At 38.4% G+C, this 22122-nt stretch overlaps 1 protein-coding gene across 1 annotated transcript in view; it reads right to left on the bottom strand.

Annotated features, from left to right (window-relative positions):
- Window positions 1-22122, bottom strand: part of LOC126412961 (probable cytochrome P450 301a1, mitochondrial) — a gene marked incomplete at its 5' end in the record, with an annotated part of 107996 nt that overhangs the window by 40560 nt on the left and 45314 nt on the right. Inside the window, 2 exons of the mRNA XM_050082852.1 lie at window positions 413-575; window positions 5232-5433. Of these exons, the coding sequence (XP_049938809.1) occupies window positions 413-575; window positions 5232-5433 (365 nt within the window). The remainder of the gene's footprint in view (window positions 1-412; window positions 576-5231; window positions 5434-22122) is intronic.

Genomic DNA, 22122 nt, shown 5'->3' on the forward strand with positions numbered 1-22122 from the left:
CAGTGTCTATTGAGAGTGTGTACAATGTATGCTATAGTAGGGAGGGGTTGCTTCTCTTGTTGCAAGATACTTCAGTCCCATAAATTATGTATGCTTCTGTAAAACTGTGATGTAATTGCTTTCAGGTGAAATCAGGGCTCAGTGTGGTGATGGGATATGTTTCCTAAATTTTTCACTTGCACCATCTGGCTTTATTAATCTCTTACCAGTAGTCCATCAAAACAGTGAATCTGAATCATTTGTTATAGATCCCAAAAGTAAACATCAATAGCTCTGTGTCCTCAGTTAGTACTGCCAGTCCAAAATTAATGTTACATCTCTACAAGTTTTAGGTCTGTAGCTATATCTTAATCTAGATAATGGATTCTGCAGGAATTCTGTCAAGTGATACTACAGATCATCTCATACTTACTGTATCAATGCCCACAAGGATGAGATCAAGTGCCATGATGCAGGCAGTCTTGGGGTCTGGTTCGTTGGCAAGGACACGCTCCAAGAGTGATAGGTCACTCTCATGCATGGAACTCTTTGTTTTCAGTCTTTCCAGTGCTTGGTCTATATACTTTGTGCACACCCTAAAATAAAACAAAACTTTGTTGCACAAAATCTATATGTGTTTCTGAATATGTATAACATCACTATACACTTGATACTAAAGTTGAGGAAAAACATTTATCATACTAAGATAATAGTTTGGTAGCAAGAATAAGAGAACAGTATTAATAATAATAGAGAAGAAGATAATGATGATGAAATGAACTGGTCTGGATTAAGGTGCTTGTTTCATGCAATTAACCATGATTATAGTTGATCAGCTTACTGTAGTTTGGACAAACTGTTCATTTTTAATGTGTTGTGTACTACTCAACAGAGAGACTGTGTATTTCAGCTGTGGACATGGCTCAGAGTAGATTGCCGTTGTAAATAACTAATGCTTCACTGCTGGTAACTGTCTTAATCACTGTTTATACTTTGTTATTTTGTGCTTTGTTATTGAGTTTGACTGATCATGGGGCAGGACTAAATAATCAGTTATATTGGTAAACATTTCACAACTATGCAAGTCAGATGTTATCTTTAGCTAGGGAATATTTTTGTTTATATGTCTTTTTAAAATAGTCATGTGTCTTTTTCACTCTAAAAAATATACTGAAACACCATTTTGTCATAAAATTCTCTGTTGTGAACAATTTAAGCACCAACTGAAACTGATTGAAAGATAGGCCTAATGGGAGTTTGTAAGGAATCTGCTCCTTCATTTAGAATGAAAGTGTGGCTGAGTTCAAATGTGGCAGTACTTCTCTTTAACATGGTTTTCATAAAAAAACATCCCCACACATTCACCACAGATGAATACATCAACAAATCTTTGTGTGAGACTGGTCCCGTATTTCTTAGATGATAACCAAAAGCAAACAGGTAGATGAACTAATTTCTCAGTAGTATTTGGACGGTTCTTTAAAAAATTGAACTCAATTTGTGGATTGGTTTATGACAGCAGATGAGAAGTAGGTTCAACTTTTCAAGCCAGAATGAAGCATCAGTTAAAGGAGGAGGTAGAAGCTAGTGACAGGAACATTTAAGGCTGCTATTTTCTAAAATGGGAAAGAGATTATTGTTATTTATTATCTTGAAAAAGGCAAAACATTAGCTAATGCATATTACTAAATTGTTGTGGACTAACTGGTTGCAAAATATACACAAGAAGAATCTGGACTGTAAAAAAGTCATCTTTTATCAAAGAAATGCACCTGCTTGTATCAGTGCTTTGGTGATGAGAAAGAGGGATGATATCAATTATGAATTGTCATAAAAGCCACTGTATCTGTTAGATTTGGTATAATACTTCGTAATGGTACTTGAATTACGTAACCATTACGGCTCCTCAACTTAACCTCTTGATACCAGCAATATTCTACTGTGCTTCTGTAAAGTAGTTAACATATTTCTGAGACAACATTCAGATTTGATTTCATTCATGTAGAGGTACTTTGATACATCGATGTGTTTCTATTGCAATGATATTATTTGTATGTGTATTCTTTCTTTTGTCACTATGACTGATGACCATAGATGTTAAGTCCCATAGTGCTCAGAGCCATTTTTTTGTCACTATGATCTTTGACGTACTTGTAACTCTTGATTTTTGGTCTCGTAAGCAGTTTGTTAGAGAGTTAGAGACTGTAAAGTCAAGTGTTGGACGTAACGTTGGAAAGAACATATTGTAGTCAGCTTATAAAATGCGAACTTTAACAGTGAGGAAGATGTTTTCAAGTATGTTTTGTACTGTGAAGTGATGTTTTGTGTGTTACGTGATATTGCAAGAAAAGCAATAAAAAGGAAGTGTAACTTAAATTCGGAGTGCTGATTACTTTTTTTACATCACCATTGTGCTACCTTTCAAAGGTTTAATCTTCAAGAATGGTTTGTGAAACACATCTTTAAAACTTTTGAATATTGCAGAATAAAACCTAGGCCTCTTTGCATCCGAGCTTGGAATCATCACCATCTAGATTTTCGACGATTGAGCCATGATTTTACAACGAGACCAGCATGGGAAACACAAAAAGATGAGTGCCTAGTTTATTCATTACTACATGAAATGACTTTAACTGTGCTCTAATGACACCTGCCACATAATAACTTTGTTGTTGCCCAAAAATGCAGTATTTAGCAGTGTGAGCAACACCACAATCATTATTAAATTTTGACCTTTGTTGTGGTAGGGTTGTTAGAACTTCTAGATCTGACCATGAGATAAACATCTGAACATTTGACTAAGTGGATTGACCTGAAGGAAGATTTAATTTAAAAATGTAGCCTTTTACTGCCTAGATTACCCCATTACCCTAATGACCTCTAATACATTCTCTGCTGTGTGTTACTAATTTTAGATGCAAAAGTGTGTGATTCAACATTTATTTAAGCCAAACATAAAGAGTTTGTGCCATTCTTTACTCTGGTGTGAGAATATGAATTCTGCCTGATATTCAGAATATAATCTCTGTTAGGATATAAATTAAATACTGCACTCAAGTAGATAAAGTAAAGTTATTAGAAAAATCATAAAACTACACTTTTCTATTAATTCTGTAAAGAGTCATCATTATGACATAAGCATTTTATGAGATGGTAAATTCCCACTTCATTAAGCTGTGGTGCAGAAGACTGACAGTGTCCAGAAATTCATCATCTTATTGAAACATTGGGAACCAAGCCACTTTCCTTCATGTGCTTGTAGGGACATAGTTAAAGAGACTGTAGGTTGAATGTTCTAAAATATGCCATGTGAACCACCACAATAATTCTTGTAACTTCTTGGCAGATTAAAATTGTATGTGGGATGGGGCCTTGAACATGTCCCATGGCAGTGAAAAGTGAGATGTTAGATCTTTATCAGCTACTGTTGGCAGAAATGAGTTGCAGCCATATCTGGCTTGGATATTTAGGGCCAGTTTGAGAACATTTTTTCACACAAGTGACATAAAATTTGCTGCCCTCTCCCCTACTATCTTCATATATTAACTGCTTTTCCTTGTTCTGCTGGCACTCATTAAAAAAAAAAAAAGAGCCAGAGTTTTTTGAAGGCGAGGTCAACAGCCATTTTATTTCGACTCTTTCATTGTACTTTAATTTTCGAATAAATAATGCTTTGTTGAAATACCTGGTTAGTTCTGGATGCCCCGAAAAAGTTAGAATCTTTATTTTGAAAATATACAGGTTCCTAATGAATCAAAATTTTGCGATTTCTTTCTGTAAGATTTTCAAGCAAAAAGTCAGCAGGATCGTGTGATATTTCTTCTGGGTTGGAAAACTGTTGCTGAACTGACACAGTTACTGGTGATGGTAAAGTCACCGAAATTATAGCACTGTCGTCATAGGGACGGTTGCTTTCTGATTCAACCTCTTTTCCTAAACTGGTAGAAATCTGAAATTGCCATAGAACATGAACATTCAGATCGACATGAATCATCTTGTGGAAGATTTATTATTTGACTGTTACTGACAGAAGTTGCTCCAGTAGTAATAGTAGTAGTAGTAGTAAAATATGCTGTTAATTTTGGTAACTTTTCAATTACTTCCTTCTGATGTACAGATTTTTTCCTCTCTGCAGATCCACTAGGATATGACCGTTTCGGCATTTTATGTTATAATTCAGTATTTATTTTTACACCGAAAATAATCGCTAACACAAAACAAAAAAGGAAACGATGATTTAATCAACGAATACCTCAGAGCACCGTCACTAACAACCACAAACAAAACAAACATCACAATACCGCAGACAAATACAGGGGAATTCCTGATCGTCTAGTTGGTTTATCTAAGTCGGTCGTCAAGTTTAATTTTACGTCGCTATTCGGAGCGAATAGAACTGTGCATTGCGCAAAGCTAATAAGCAAGTAGGTACTGTAGTCAAGTCATTAGCGTTCGATTTTTTAGAAATAAATTTGTCTTTCAGCAACAAATATCGGTTATCGTTTGGTGATCTGGTAGGAACTAGGGGATCCCTATCAATCGCGGGGGTTCCGGGCACGTACCCAGATTGCCCAGTGGAAAAGAGGGGTCTGATCCTAGGCTCTTAAGAGTCTGTTGTTGTGGAAAATTTGTGGTTTTTTGGGAGGTTTCCCACATCAATCTCGCCAAATGCTGGCCTGGGTTGCACTTCACCCGAGTAATTCCAAAATGTAGCTTTCAAAACACGTTTTATTGAAAATCAATTAGCCCAGATGACTTCAAAAGATGTAAGGCATGAAAACAAGGCAGTAAATCCATTTACGTGGTCATATACGAAGTTTTATAAGCAAACAAAGGTTTATATATTGAATAAGCCTTTTTAATATTTATTTATGGTTTTTTTAAGTTTGAGGCTTATTAATCCGTGACATTTTTCCTGGTTCCTGTTGTATATAATCAGTAGGAATTTCTCAAATTTTCTGATATAAAAAATGCAATTTTAGAATCTTGAGATCTCTTGCACAAATTTCTGTGGGCACCGATGATCACAGCGTAGGATTGTTCCACCATGCCATGTCACCTGAATGAAGGAGACTACCTAACTATGATGCCATGTGCAAACTGCCAAGTGCAGTTTTCCCTGATCGCATACACCGCTCAACGCATTGTAATGACAGCTTCCTGCTGCTGTACATAGAATGCTTCGATTGACAGTAAAGTAATGATCACTACAAGAGCTAGAAATGTTACATGTTGTTTTGTGGGAAGCTTACTCTACGAAGAAGTTCATGTTGTTGACGTAGCGCGTCCAGAGCGCTGACGGGAAGTAGCGCCAGAAGGGCATCTTGAGCTCCAAGATGGCGACGTTGCGCAGGGCGAACTTGGCCGCATCGATGATCTGCTGCGGCTCAGAGCTCGCTGGCAGGTCTGGGCGGAGACAGCCGAGGCGGACGTCCAGCGCCACACGGCCAATGCCTGCCGACACACAAGCAGCGCACGATTTAGAGGGTTTACTTGGGATTTTGGTGTTGGAAACCAAAACAGGATGGGATACGTACAAAAAGGGTAATATTTGAAATAACACAATCTGTTCATTATGTAAGGCAGTTTTGTAGCATTGTAAAATTAGAGATTCGATTTTTTGTTTGAAGAGAACTAAGTTGGCAGACCTGCACTCAGCAGCCATTGCATCATCCAACTTCTTATTCAGTAGCGAGTCAAAAGTTGTTTCGGTTTCACAGAAATTACCCAAATGAAAGCACTGAAACCAATGTATCGGCAGTGCCAAATAAATAAATAAATAAAACTGAAAACCAAGTTTAATAATCAATGACGTAAAGTTTATTTCTGGCTTAACAAATATACAGTTGATTTTAAATGAAACTCTCAAGGAAGTTTATGATTGGTCAATAAGTAATAAAGTAACATTGAACATAAAGAAAACTAATGCCATGAATTTCAGTTTGAAGAGGAAGAATGACAATGTTAAATTAAATGTAAATGGCACCTCTTTAGACTGTGTAACAGCTGCAAAATTTCTCCGAATGAATATTGATTCTCAGCTGAAGTGTTGTGAACACACAAAGGTACTTGCAAACAGAATGTCATCAGCATGTTATGCTCTTAGAATCCTATCACCAGTGTGTAACATGCAGTGTCTTTTAGTTACATATTATTCGTATGTATATTCAATTCTTAGGACATTCAAGATGGCGCCGATAGAGAAAGTACGTGTAGGTTCGGCTCCCAGTTATGAAGATAAAAGTAATAGTAATTGTAAATTGTGTATCAGAAAAGTTCGTAATGGAATTCAGTGTAGAACCTGCAAGTACTGGTTTCATGAAAATTGTTGCAAGATCAACTTAAAACTGGTAACTGATGACTGTTTGTGGACCTGTGAGCCGTGCATAGCAGCCGCGTGTGAAAGTAAATTTTCAAACATTATCAAAAATAACGACGAAATAATCAGAATAGTGAAAAGTGAAATATGCTGTCCTCCAAGACCGATATACAGCTCTACAAAACAGTAGTGCTTCGACAGTGTGTGCAGATCGGTGTTATGTACGTCGTGAAAACGTAACCGTCGACGACGCCACATTTATATACAAGAAAGGAAACCCACAAGTGAATAAAGAAGTCTCAACAGTGGACGAAGTTCAGTGCTTTATAAACAGTGATAATTCAAATAACAAAAACAGTGCATCTAAAATTGTAGTAGACGGCAACACGTGTACACAAAACACGCGTGGTTGCGTAAGAAAAAGTTCCGATCGCGTTCGTAAACAAACACAACGGAAAAATAACGTAAAAATATTTGGAGACAGTCATCCTCGCAATATTTCGACATGCATGTCGAACTCTGCTCAAGATGGTTCGTGTATATCAGCAATTGTTAAACCAGGAGCAAAATTCGTGAATGTGGTAGAAGACATACACACAGAATGTGCTAAATTCACGGAAAAAGACTGTGTTGCGATAATCGCAGGAGCAAACGATGTTTATTGCAACGAGGCCAGCACTTTCATTAAAAAGCTACTCGTATTGCTGCAGTTATTACAGCATACAAACATAATACTAACAACTGTGCCCACGAGATATGACCTGGCAGACTGGTCTTGTGTGAACGGAGAAATTCGCCTAACGAATAGTAAACTGAAACACTTTTGCACTAAGTTTACGAATGTGACACTACTGGATACAGACAGGTATGAGAGACACTGCTTCACAAAGCATGGACTACATCTAAATCAGTTTGGCAAAAATAAACTAGCAGCAGACATTGGAAAAGCTTTTCATGAAATAATAGGCCGAAACAATAACGATCATGAAAGCAGACCAGTCATAGCCGTAACTAACGAGGGAAACTAGTGAGCTGGGCCAACTCTAGCAGGATTTGGTCCAGTAACAAAAATCTGCAACAAGTAATTAATACACAAACGAAAGTTCACTCAAACAGCATTACAATTAAAGACAAACAATAGTTAACAGTGTTTCATCAGAACATAAGAGGCCCATACTGCAAGCTGGATCAGTTCACAGCAAATATAGAAGACACAAAAGGTATAAACAGTGCCCACATTCTGTGTCTAACAGAACACCACATCACTGCTGGTATTGAAGTGGTTCCTATTCCCAATTATGTTTTGGCAACGTCTTATTGCAGGAACTATATGGACAAAGGAGGAGTAGCTGTATATGTAAAAAGCAACGTCTTGTTCACGGCAATAGATGTACAAAGATTCTGCTTTATGCTACATTTTGAAGTATGTGCTATAGAGGTGCCAGACACTGTCTCCAGATTAACAGTTGTGGCAGTTTACAGGGCACCATCTGGTAATTTTAAAGTGTTTGTTAAACAATTAGATACTCTTTTGTTGTACTTAAGTAGAAAAAATAGGGGAATGGTACTTGTTGGGGATTTTAACATAGATTTCTTGGTTAATTCTCCCTGCAAGGTGGAGTTTGAAAATCTCATGGGCACGTACAACCTTGTTCCCGTGGTTAGCTCGCCCACCAGAACCACAACCTCTTCCAGTACTCTCATTGATAACGTTTTTGTTGATCAGAGTAAAGTCAACCATATTAATATTGAAATGGTTATAAATGGTCTGTCTGACCATGACGGACAACGAGTTACTTTCAACAGCTTGGGAATTCCTCTGAGTGACACCTCACTTAGATGGAAAACAGTAAGGAAAATAAGTGAGGAAGCTATTCAAACGTTCAGATCATGTCTTCAGCATACTGACTGGACACCTGTTTATCTAGCAGAAACTGCTAATTCAAAATACAATTTATTCACAAATGAGATAGCAGGTACCTTTGAAAGTGTATTTCCAAAAAAGTCATACAAACCTGCTAGGTCTGCAAAAAAACCATGGCTCACTAAGGGCATCATAGCTTCCTGTCAGAGAAAAAGACAACTCTACATAGCATCAAAGACTTCTAACAACCCTGCTCAGCTAAAACATTATAAACTCTACTGTAAAATTCTTGCCAAAGTAATTAAAAACTCTAAAAGTATGTGTATAGCATCTGAAATTACTAATTCTTAAAATAAAATTAAAACAATCTGGAATGTGATAAAGAGAGAAACAGGGACTGTAAACTACACCAAAGACAAAAATATTGTTTTAACTGTTGACAAATCAGAGATAACTAACAGTGAGGAAATTGCTGAAATCTTTAACCAACATTTTTTAACTGTCCCAACACAGATAGGTTGCCATGGTTCTGTAGATAAAGCTTCCTGTATAATGAAAAATAATTTTCCAGAACCTTTCAGTCAAATAAGTGTGCTTCCCATTACTGCCAATGAAATCAAAAAAATCATACAGTCTTTGAAAAATAAACATTCTGCTGGTATCGACGATATTTCAAGCAAGCTGTTGAAGGCTTGCTGTAGTGAAGTGGCCGAAGTTTTGTCTCACATCTGCAACACATCCATGCAACAAGGAGTGTTTCCAGACAGAATGAAATACTCTGTTGTCAGGCCCCTGTACAAAGCAGGGGATGCTACAAATGTGTCAAACTATCGCCCTATCTCTCTATTAACAACATTTTCAAAAGTCCTAGAAAAAGCTCTGTACAACAGGATTGTTGCACACCTTGGTGACCTGAACATCATTAACAGTCAGCAGTTTGGTTTTCAAAAGGGAGTTTCAATAGATAACGCAATTTTCTCATTCACAAATGATGTTCTACAGTCTATAAACAGCAAGAGGCTGCCAATTGGTGTCTTATGCGACCTATCAAAGGCGTTCGACTGTGTAGATCACCAGATACTCTTCAAGAAGGCCTGTCATTATGGAATTACAGGACCTGTAGGAAACTGGTTAAAATCGTACCTCGAAAATAGGAAGCAGAAGATTATTCTAGATGTTTCAGATAGTGTATCACAATATATAGTGGACTCTGAGTGGGGAATTGTGCAGCATGGAGTGCCACAGGGATCAGTGCTTGGGCCCTTGCTGTTCCTCATATATGTTAATGACCTGCCTTTATCCATCAATAAGCAGTGTAAATTTACAATGTTCGCTGATGATACGAGCATTGTGGTGGATAATGTGTCAACTACTGGCTTAGAATCCGAGGTCAATGATATCCTTAAAGAAGTTCTGGGTTGGTTTAGTATTAACTCCCTTTCAATAAACCTGAAAAAAAAACCAATTTTATCCAGTTCCAGACAACCCACAAAAACCCAAAAGAAATAATTATCACACAGAATGATCAGATGATAAAGCAAGTGTACTTATCAAAATTCCTAGGCGTATACATGGACAGTAGGCTGAACTGGGAACATCACGTTCTACAAACACTAAAACGGCTGACGTCGGCAACATTTGCTTTACGAATTTTGTCACGCTTCAATGACATTACCATCTCAAAGTCAGCTTACTTTGACTATTTTCATTCAGTCATGTCTTATGGCATCATCTTCTGGGGCAATACACCTGCCGCAAAGAAAATCCTCACAGCACAAAAAAGAGCAATAAGAATCATTTGTGGTGCACCCCCACGAACCTCATGTCGAAATCTTTTTAAACGACTTGAAATACTGACAGCAACATCTCAGTACATATATTCACTGATGTGCTTCATAATAAATAACCCCACTCTGTATGAAACGAATTGCCTACATCATGAACATAACACCAGAAGAAAAGAGGATTTTCACTGTGAATTAAAGAACTTGACACTTATTCAGAAAGGGGTAAAGTACGGTGGAACGAAAATTTTCAATTCCCTACCCAACAGCATCAAAAGTATAAGGAGTAGTACATCAGTATTTAAACGTAGCTTGAACAATTATTTACTTGAGACCTCACTTTATTCACTAGAGGAATTCTTTCAGAGAAATAAGTAAAACCCAGATTGGAAAGATGTTTTTAAAATTTTTGACACTGTTTACTGTTAAACTAATGTAATAATGCCCTAATGTAAAAATTCCTGTTTTTCTCATTTCCATTTTTGGGTCACTTTTAAACCCAAAGTGGGAAGTTTTGATTACTGTTCAAGGTTAAAATGAATTCAATAATGCCCTAAATATGAAACTGCTATTTTCACATTTATGTTGACTAGTTTTTAAGCTAAAAAGTATGACTTTTGTGCACTGTTATTAATACTATAACAATGTCTTTATTCTATGTATTTTATTATGTATATTGACACGTTCCACATCTGAGTGACTTGCTCACATGTACAGATCTATGGAACAAGTATATAAATAAAATAAATAAATAAAAAATTAGCTATGGCATTCTTTTTTGGGGAACAAATGCACAAAATATGATCACAGTTTTCAAACTCCAGAAAAGAGCCATAAAAATAATAACCAAAAATACTAGTCGAGCTCATTGTAAAGATCTGTTCAGAACACTGGGGATTTTTACTGCTCCATGTGAATACATTTACCAGTCAGCTGTACACATAAAAAATGACATTGGTAATTGCTACACAAACAGCTCTGTCCATGACCATGCAACCAGAGATAGACTCAACTTACATTTACCAAGAAAAAAATAAACATAAAACTCAAATCAGCATTTTCTACTAAGGAATAAAACTGTACAATAAATTACCAAAAGAGATTATTTAAAAAGGCAGCTAAAAAGTACCCATTATGCAATACATTTTGTACATTGAATGGTTACTTAGCTAAAACAGAGTAGGGGTTTGATAAAAAATGTTATACAAATAAATAATAATAATAATGATTGTAAAATATCCAACATAATTACCAAAAGAGATTATTTAAAAAGGCAGCTAAAAAGTACCCATTATGCAATACATTTTGTACATTGAATGGTTACTTAGCTAAAACAGAGTAGGGGTTTGATAAAAAATGTTATACAAATAAATAATAATAATAATGATTGTAAAATATCCAACATTCCACGTAACACCTTCACTTTATGTTTTTTCCTTCTTTTTTCCTTTCTAGAAATACCTACCCCCAAGCTATGCATGGCACAGTACTAACACCTCTTCCTCTTTGTGATCTCAACATCTCATTCATTATGGCGGGATGCTGAGTCAGTTTTTCAGGATAGCAAATGGGAAGTTGCGGTACAGAAAGTGGTCTGGAGATCACCAGTGTGTGTGTGTGTGTGTGTGTGTGTGTGTGTGTGTGTGTGTGTGTGTGTGTGCGTGTGTGTGTGTGTGTGTGTGTAGTGAGTGAAGTGTTCTGAAACAATGTGTGTATAGTGTGTGCAGTGACTGATAGTGAGATATGTGAACAATGTGGCATTACATTATTTAATAAGTTATTTGTAAAAAAGTATTGTATACCTGGAGCAAATCTAATAATTGTCTCTAACTAGAAGTCTGTAAGTATATGTGTATACGAATTAGCTTATTTTAAATTCATCTAAATTTGTAAATACTTTGACATGTCCTATATCTATGGATGAATAAATCTGCTACTGCTGCTACTAAAATGCTAACTTCTCTGAGCCCCCCTTGCACACTGATGAGCCAAACTGTTTTGACCACTGCCCACCGCGAGATTGTGCAAGCATGTGATAAGGGAAGAAAATCATATAAGCAGAGCAGAGACGAATGGGGAATTTTACACCATGGTATCATTTACATTAACACCAGTAATTTAACTGTAACATAAAATCCTCAAACAAGATTTAAAAATCATTAATATTTTCCACCTATGTGTTTTTTACAAAAAAGAATCGTTCATTGTCATTTGTTTTCATATGATGACAATTATTGAACTACATGAAAGAAACGTAAAATAGTTACGAACTGCAGTGTGTACACACTTTATTCAACATGTAAACGTCACTACAGATATTCGGATTTAGGTTAGTCATGTTCGATATGCCTGCTGTCGTTGGCGATGGTGTGGCACAGACGAACAACATGAGCCACTGAAGTCTTGAAACATCGACACCGTCGCTGAGCTCATGAACAGCTATTTTCAGCTCAGCCACGATTTTGGTGTTATTGCTGTACACCTTGCCTTTAATATAGCCCCCCAAAAAGGAGTAGCATGTATTCAGATCTAAAGAAATTGGTGGCCAACCGAGACCCATGTCAATGACCTCTGGGTACCCCAGAGCCAGAACGCGGTCCCCAGAGTGCTCCTCCAGGACATCAAACACTCTCCTGCTTCGATAAAGTCGAGATCCGTGCTGTATGAAGCACATCTTGTCGAAATCAGGGTCACTTTTGACATTTTGGCAGAATTTCAGTTTTCGATGTCTACGCATGTCATAGAGAATATATCATCAGAGTTTCAATATGAAATCATATGCTTGGTGTTACCACTCATGACGGCTACATATACATATGATTTTTTTTGTGCAGATGTGTAGCAAAGTATCTTTTGAATTATGTAAGTTTCATTGGCCTCCTTGGATAATTAATATTAAAAATCGGTGCTTCAGTTTTCCTGTTCATGTTTCAATATTATGATTTGACTCACAAGGTGTATGTGTAAACAATTCGCGAAAAAACACGTACTAGCTACAACTATAAGCTCTCGCTCTGCTTGAAATTTAGCAATTTCGTGAAACACAAAACGAATCCTGCCACAGTACGAAATGTGACTGTGTTTGAACAAGTCTGAAATAGAATTGTCTTATGGTATGTATTTCTATAAATTATTGGCCCTCAAAACTATAATCCATGATGACGGCATGCAACAAATGCCAAATTGGCAAGAAGTTTACTACATGCTTCGATATGTAAAAGAGATTTAGAAAGCAGATGTTAAACTGTAAAACATTTTCCGGGGCTATGGTGGATTCCGGCTATAATTTTTTGGGTATGAACTGCAGATTAAAACTGAAGAAATTGCAGGAAGGTAATAAATTAAGGAGATAGGACCTCGGATAAATTGAAAGAACCACAGGCTGTTGAAAGTTTCAAAGGGAACTTTAGACAACTATTTACTGAAACAGGGAAAAGGAATACAATAGAAGATGAAGTGTTAAGATGAAATAGTGAAGGCATCAGAGGGTGATATAGGCAGAAAGACAAGTCCCAGTACAATAACATAGAATTTAAGGGACAAAAGGAGAAATTATAAAAATGCATCAAATCAAGCATGTAAAAGGGAATACGCATGTCTAAAAATGAGACTGGGAGAAAGTGCGAACTGGCTCACTGGGAATGACTAGAGAAGTTTGGAGGAAAGAGAGGTAGCTGTATGAAAATCAACACCTCAAATGGCAAGCCAGTACCAGGCAAAGAACAGAAAGGAGGAAGGAATATACACAGTGCTTTAGAGGTGGAAGTGCAGATATTGTGATATTGATACCTTAGTATGTACCCAATTCAGTGAGTTAGTTGATTTTTTTTTTCTCTGCATCTAACAGTGTTCCTCAAACCCGCCACATCATTCACTGTCAAATGTTTTATGCACGGTCGTAACTGCACCACTAAATGGGCCATGCCTGTCAGTATAGAATAACCGTTTTTGTTCACGCGTCCGAACTTCAGCAGCTGACCTTCTGCCCACGGGAAAATAAATATTAATGGCTTGCTCTTACCACATGTGCTTGGAGGTACTAACAAATCTAAAAATATACTGACATCTATAATTACTAGTCTTCAAATGAAGTAAATACTGATGCAATGTTGTTTTGTACACTGTCCTCAGGCAGCAATAAAAATATCTGCACTTAGATCCCTAAGTCCCTTATGTTTAAGGTCTATACAAGGGAACTGAACAGATCGCTAACTCCCTGTATGTAGAAGGTCTATACAAGGGAAATGAATTTAAGGCAGTATTAAGGAAACAGAAGAGGAACTAGATGAAGAGGAGATGGGAGATAATACGATACTGCGATAGTAATTTGTCAAAGTACTAGGAGACCTAACTTGGAACAAATCCCTTGTATAAAAGAAATTCCCTCTGAATTATTAAGATCTTTTAGAGAGCTTGTCATTACGAAACTGTTCCACCTGGAGTGCAAGAGAACATTACATGTGGAATACCCTCAGATTTCAAGAATATGGTAATAATGACAATTCCAAACAAGGTAGGTGTGATTATTACGAAAATATCCATTTTCTAAGAAATAGTTACAGAATCCAGATTCTAATTATTTATAGGATAATGGATAAACTAGTGGCAATCGACATCGGGTATATCAGTCTGGCTTTCAGAGAAATGTAGGAACACGAGAAGCAGTGCTGGCCCTACGAATTATCTTAGGAAATAGGTTGAAGAAAGACAAATTTACGTTCATAGAATTTGTAGATTTAAAGAAATTCGACGATGTAGACAGGAATACTCTATCCCAAATTCTAAAGGAAGCGAAGATAAAAGGCAGGGAGTAAAACGTTACGTACAACTTGAAGGGGGGGGGGGGGGGGTTGATTTGGTGGTAGAGACCAAACAGCGAGGTCATCGGTCTCATTGGATTAGGGAAGGAAGTCGGCCGTGCCCTTTCAAATGAACCATCCCGGCATTTGCCTGAAGCGATTTAGGGAAATCACGGAAAACCTAAGTCAGGATGGCCGGACGCGGGATTGAACCGTCGTCCTCCCGAACGCGAGTCCAGTGTGCTAGCCACTGCGCCACCTCGCTCGGTCGTACAACTTGTACAGAAAGCATACTGCAGTTATGGAGAGTCGAAGGATATGAAAGGAAGGCAGTAGTTGAGACAGGAAAGAGACAGGTGTTTAACCTATCTCTGACGTTACTCAATCAATACTCTGAGTAAGTAGTAAAGAAAAACAAGGAGAAATATGAAAAAGAAATTAAAGCTCAGAAATTTGCTGATGAGACTGTAATTCCTTCAGAAGCAAAAGAGGTCTTGTATAAGCAGCTGAACAGACTGGATAGTGTACTGAAAAGTGTTTGTAAAACGAACATCAACAAAAGTAAAACAAGTGTAATGGAATGTAATCGAATTAAATCAGGGAATGCTTAGATATGGAAATGAGACACTAAAAGTAGTAGATGAGTTTTGCTATAGGGGCAAAAAGGAGCTGATGATGGCTGAAGAAGAGAGGAAATAAAATGCAAACAGAAAGAAAATCAACTCAGAAAAAGGTCAATATGCTCAAATACATTAAACGACACATTAATAAGGAAATGGGAGAGTAAAATTTTCTAAGTTAGAACAGCTGTCATTACTCAATTACGTGAAAGTAGAGCCTGCACAGAAGGTGCGCAGACAGCAGCGCACACGTGGGGAGAGCGGTAGTGGTGGGGGTTTGGGGAAGGTGCTGTAGGGGAAGTATCGAGCTCTGGAAGGGAAGTGCCGGTCTAAACTGAATTCTACATTCACATTTTTTGTAAATATTAAGTGGGCCCCCTCCACGACCGCACTTCCATGGTAACCATTCTGGAAGATCTGTCATCTCTGCTTTGGTTAGTGTTTAAAAAGGAATTCTGCTGAAAATGCAGCGATTTATTTACGCCTGGCTTGTTAATCATTTGTAAGTTTCAAAGAAGCGCCATGAGTGGCGCAAATGCTGTAGAGTATTTTCTATAAATATAACGGGATATGTCAGAATGATTAAACTAGTTGAATCAGGATATCAAACTTAAGGAGCTGATGTGACATAAGCAGTGATCAGAGCTTCACTGGGAGATAGACTAATACATCCTTTTCCTAGCAAAAGACAGTAACTGACATTGTATTTCTTCTACATAAATTTCTTTGCTTTGTTGTCCAGCGGAGAAGGACAGTTACTGTAGAATTAGGGGAATGGAAAAAATTGCGTATCTATTTCTTTGGCTATAAACAAAGTTGGACCTATTTGAATGTCTTGCTGACACAATACTGCTCCCAAGACTCTCCCAGCTGCTTTTATGAATTAAACGTGAAGAGAGTTTAGAACACACATTTTTCCGTATTTTAACAAAAACTCAAAATTCTTAGAAGATATGACTATATCGAATGAAAATGTTGAAAGTGGAAAAAATTCAGAACAAAAATTAAACATCTTCAGGTTTTACAAGAAAATGACAAAAAGAAGAACGAGAACAACAGAATGTCTAGACAGCAGAAAAGAAAACAGAGCTAAACAAGAGGATAACGCTGGGAGGGAAGGAAAAAAATGCCAAAATAAAGAATACCAGTAAATCATGAATATTCTGAAAACCAGTGCTTCTCGGAGACAAAATATATTCTGCTGCTCTCTCTCATTCTAATCTCAGTGTTCTGACCAAAGTTGTTAAGTAGTTTCCCTTGATTATTGTGTATTACGTTGGTGAATAAGTTGGCAGCGTTTTTGTTTTGCATGTTGCTATTCCGGATGGTATTAGTTTATTTATGGACTGTCCGCCCCGATAGCTGAGTAGTTAGCGTGACGGGTCGGAAATTTTCTCCGCTCAGGGACTGGGTGTCGTGTTGTCTTCATCATAATTTCATCCCCATCCGGCGCGCAGGTCGCCCAATGTGGCGTCTTATGTAATAAGACCTGCACCAAGGCGGCCGGGCCTGCCCCGCAAGGGGCCTCCCGGCCAATGACGCCAAACGCTCATTTCCATTTCCATTTATGGACTGCCATTTTTTATTTGTAGTTCACTGTTACTATTTGAGTTGATATATTGTCAGTTTGTCATTTGGAGATAGTAAGTGGAGCTGCGGAAGCTAGAAAGACGGAACATTTCCGACATATTCTTCTGTTTGAATTCAAGAGGGGGTACAGCAGCGGAGATGGCCAGAAACATTTCCACCATCTTTAGGGATAATAAAATTGCATAGAGCACGGCAAGGATTAAGGAGGGTCGTTTTGATATTAGTGACTCTCCACGTTAAGAAGACTTTCCGTGTTTGATGAAGGTCGTTTAAAGGCATTAATCCATAATAACCCACGTCAGTGTTCTCGAAAACTGGCAAACGTGATGAACTGTGATCATTTCACCACTTCACGAAATAGTGAAGTTTCAACCATCTGGTGTACGGGTAACGCATGGTCTGTGCCAAAATCATAAAAATCAGCGGGTGGCCTTATTTGCGTCTTTGCTTGCTCGTTATCATTTGGCTCATGAACAACACCTCAGTGGCGAAAGTAGTAACACCTTCCCAAATTTTCGCAAATGGAAGCTAGTTTGCCTGCTCCCGGCTCTCTGAGGTTTGTTTGAAAAGAACTACTGTTCAATCGATATATCGAAGAAGCAATGATGGAAATGAAAGAAAGGTTCAAGAGCGGAATTAAAATTCGAGGTGAAAGGATATCAATGATGGGATTCGCTGATGACATTGCTATCCTCAGTGAAAGTGAAGAAGAATTAACAGATGTGCTGAATGGAATGAAAAGTCTACTTAGTACAGAATATGAATTGACAGTAAATCAAAGAAAGACGAAAGTAATGAGAAGGAGCAGACATGAGAACAGCGAGAAACTTAACATTAGGATTGATGGTCACGAAATAGATGAAGTAAAGGAATTCTGCTAGCTAGGTAGCAAAATAACCGATGGCGGGCAGAGCAAGGACACCAAAAGCAGACTAGTATTGGCAAAATTGGCATTCCTGTCCACTAGAAGTCTACTATTATCAAACAATGGGCTTAATTTGAGGAAGAAAGTCCTGAGAATGTACCTTTGGAGAACAGCATTGTGTGGTAGTGAAATACAGACGGCGGAAAAACCAGGACAAAGAGAATCGAAGTATTTGAGATGTTGTGCTACAGACGAATGTTGAAAATTCGATTGACTGATAAGGTAAGGAATGAGGAAGTAGTGCGCAGAATAGGAGAGGAAAGGAATATATGTAAAACATCGAAAAGAAGAAGGGACAGAATGGTAGGACATCTGTTAAGACATCAGGGAATAACTTCCGTGATACTAGAGGGAGCTGCACAGGGCGAAAACTGCGGAGGAAGACAGAGATTCGAATACATCCGGCAAATAACAGAGGTCGTATGTTGCAGGTGCTCGGGTGCTACTCTGAGGTAAAGAAGCTGGCACAGGAGAGGAATTTATGGAGGGCTGCATCAAACCAGTCAGAAGACTGATGATTAAAAAAGAACATAGCTGAATCCAATGATTTTGTTTTAATCAACTTCGTAAACTATACAAGTAATATGTCTACACAAAAAAAACTGCGTGATCATACCGAACAAGAAGGTTTAGGGGGACTTCACATGCGGGAGATTGGTACAGAAACAGCAAGAATATTATAGAATAGAAACCCAAAATACGAAATATTGTGTTGTTCACTATTTTCTACTGTAAAATATACTACAAGATTATTTCACTGAGAGAACTGTATCTCGGGAAAGAAGCGGTGTACGAGTATTTTGGAAAAGTTAGTTGTAGAGTACGCCTAGGCTGTCTCATTTCCTTATTCTTTTGCTCTGTTCGTTGTTGTTGCTGTTGTTGTGGTCTTCAGTCGACGATTGGTTAGATACAGCTCTCCATCCTACATCATCCTGTGCAAGCCTCTAAATACCCGAGTAACTACTGCAACCTATATCCTTGCGAATTTGCTTACTGTATTCATCTCTCGATCTCCCTCTACGGTTTTTACCCCCCACCCCCCCAGCCTCCCCACACACACACACACACACAAACTTCCCCCCAGATTTACATTGGTGATTGCTTGATGTCTCAGAATACATCCCACCAACCGTTCCCTTCTTCTAGTCAGGTTGTGTCACAAATTTTTTTTCTCTCTATTTCTATTCAGTATCTCCTGATTAGTTACGTGATCTACCTATGTAATCTTTAGTATTCTTCTGTAGCACTACATTTCGAAAGCTTCTATTCTCTTTTTGTCTAAATTGTTTATCCTTCATGCTACACTCCCCTACATTGCTACACACCAGATTAATACTTTAAGAAAAGGCTTCTTAACACTAAACCAACGATGTTAAAAAGTTTCTCTTCACCAGAGAAGCTTTTCTTACCATAGCCGGTCTACATTTTATATCCTCTCTACTTCGACCATCATCAGTTACATCTACATCTACATCTATACTCCGCGAGCCACCTTACGGTGTGTGGCGGAGGGTACTTATTGTACCACTATCTGATCCCCCCTTCCCTGTTCCATTCACGAATTGTGCGTGGGAAGAACGACTGCTTGTAAGTCTCCGTATTTGCTCTAATTTCTCGGATCTTTTCGTTGTGATCATAACGCGAGATATATGTGGGCGGTAGTAATATGTTGCCCATCTCTTCCCGGAATGTGCTCTCTCGTAATTTCGATAATAAACCTCTCCGTATTGCGTAACGCCTTTCTTGAAGTGTCCGCCACTGGAGCTTGTTCAGCATCTCCGTAACGCTCTCGCGCTGACTAAATGTCCCCATGACGAATCGCGCTGCTTTTCGCTGGATCATGTCTATCTCTTCTATTAATCCAACCTGGTAAGGGTCCCATACTGATGAGCAATACTCAAGAATCGGACGAACAAGCGTTTTGTAAGCTACTTCTTTCGTCGATGAGTCACATTTTTTTAGAATTCTTCCTATGAATCTCAACCTGGCGCCTGCTTTTCCCACTATTTGTTTTATGTGATCATTCCACTTCAGATCGCTCCGGATAGTAACTCCTAAGTATTTTACGGTCGTTACCGCTTCCAATGATTTACCACCTATGGCATAATCGTACTGGAATGGATTTCTGCCCCTATGTATGCGCATTATGTTACATTTATCTACGTTTAGGGAAAGCTGCCAGCTGTCGCACCATGCATTAATCCTCTGCAGGTCCTCCTGGAGTACGTACGAGTCTTCTGATGTTGCTACTTTCTTGTAGACAACCGTGTCATCTGCAAATAGCCTCACGGAGCTACCGATGTTGTCAACTAAGTCATTTATGTATATTGTAAACAATAAAGGTCCTATCACGCTTCCCTGCGGTACTCCCGAAATTACCTCTACATCTGCAGATTTTGAACCGTTAAGAATGACATGTTGTGTTCTTTCTTCTAGGAAATCCTGAATCCAATCACAAACCTGGTCCGATATTCCGTAAGCTCGTATTTTTTTCACTAAACGTAAGTGCGGAACCGTATCAAATGCCTTCCTGAAGTCCAGGAATACGGCATCAATCTGCTCGCCAGTGTCTACGGCACTGTGAATTTCTTGGGCAAATAGGGCGAGCTGAGTTTCACATGATCTCTGTTTGCGGAATCCATGTTGGTTATGATGAAGGAGATTTGTATTATCTAAGAACGTCATAATACGAGAACACAAAACATGTTCCATTATTCTACAACAGATTGACGTAAGCGAAATAGGCCTATAATTATTCGCATCTGAGTTATGACCCTTCTTGAAAATGGGAACGACCTGCGCTTTCTTCCAGTCGCTAGGTACTTTACGTTCTTCCAGCGATCTACGATAAATTGCTGATAGAAAGGGGGCAAGTTCTTTAGCATAATCACTGTAGAATCTTAAGGGTATCTCGTCTGGTCCGGATGCTTTTCCGCTACTAAGTGATAGCAGTTGTTTTTCAATTCCGATATCGTTTATTTCAATATTTTCCATTTTGGCGTCCGTGCGACGGCTGAAGTCAGGGACCGTGTTACGATTTTCCGCAGTGAAACAGTTTCGGAACACTGAATTCAGTATTTCTGCCTTTCTTCGGTCGTCCAAATAGCAAACCTTATGTACTACTTTTACTGTCTCATTTCCTAATCTTATCCACTCAGAACCACTTCATCTAATTCTACTACATTCCATTATCCTCGTTTTGCTTTTGTTGATATTCATCTTATATCCTCCTTTCAAGACGCCGTCCATTTCGTTCAACTAGTCGTTCAAGTCCCCCAAGTCCTTCGCTGTGTCTGACAGAATTAAAATGTCAAAGGCAAACATCAAAGTTTTTATTTTTTCTCCATGGACTTTTAAGTCATTCTCCAAAATTTTCTTTGCTTTCCTTTACAGCTTGCTCAATGTACAGATGAATAACGGCGGGGATAGTCTACAACCCTGTCTCACTACCTTCTCAGCCACTGCTTCCCTTTCATGCTCCTCGACTTTTATAATTGCAGTCTGGTTTCTGCAAAAGTTGTAAATACCCTTTCGCTCCCTATATGCTACCCCTCCTACCCTCAGAATCTCAAAGAGTGTACTCCAGTCAACATTGTCTAAAGCTTTCTCTAAGTCTACAAATGCTGTAACCGTAGGTTTGCCCTTCCTTAACCTGTATTCAGTGAGAAGTCGTAGGGTCAGTATTTCTACATTTCTTCGGAATCCAAACAGATCTTCATCGAGGTCGGCTTCTATCGGTTTTTCCATAATCCTGTAAAGAATTGCCGGCCGGTGTGGCCGAGCGGTTCTAGGCGCTTCAGTCTGAACCGCGCGACCACTACGGTCGCAGGTTCGAATCCTGCCTCGGGCATGGATGTGTGATGTCCTTAGGTTAGTTAGGTTTAAGTAGTTCTAAGTTGTAGGGGACTGATGACCTCAGATGTTAAGTCCCTTAGTGCTCAGAGCCATTTGAACCATTTTTTTGTAAAGAATTCATGTTGGTATTTTGCAACCATGTCTTATTAAACTGATTGTTAGGTAATTTTCACACCTGTCAGCACTTTCTTTCTTTGGAACTGGAATTATTGTAGAAGTCTGAGGGTATTTCGCGTGTGTCATACATGTTGCTCACCAGATAGAAGAGTTTTGTCATGGCTATTTCTCCCAAGGCTATCAGCATTTCTAGTGAAATATTATCTACTCCCGGGGCCTTCTTTCGGCTTGGGTCTTGCAGTGCTCTGTCAAGTTCTTCACGTAGTATCA

This window comes from Schistocerca serialis, chromosome 7 (genome assembly GCF_023864345.2).
Source record: "Schistocerca serialis cubense isolate TAMUIC-IGC-003099 chromosome 7, iqSchSeri2.2, whole genome shotgun sequence".
Taxonomy (NCBI): domain Eukaryota; kingdom Metazoa; phylum Arthropoda; class Insecta; order Orthoptera; family Acrididae; genus Schistocerca; species Schistocerca serialis.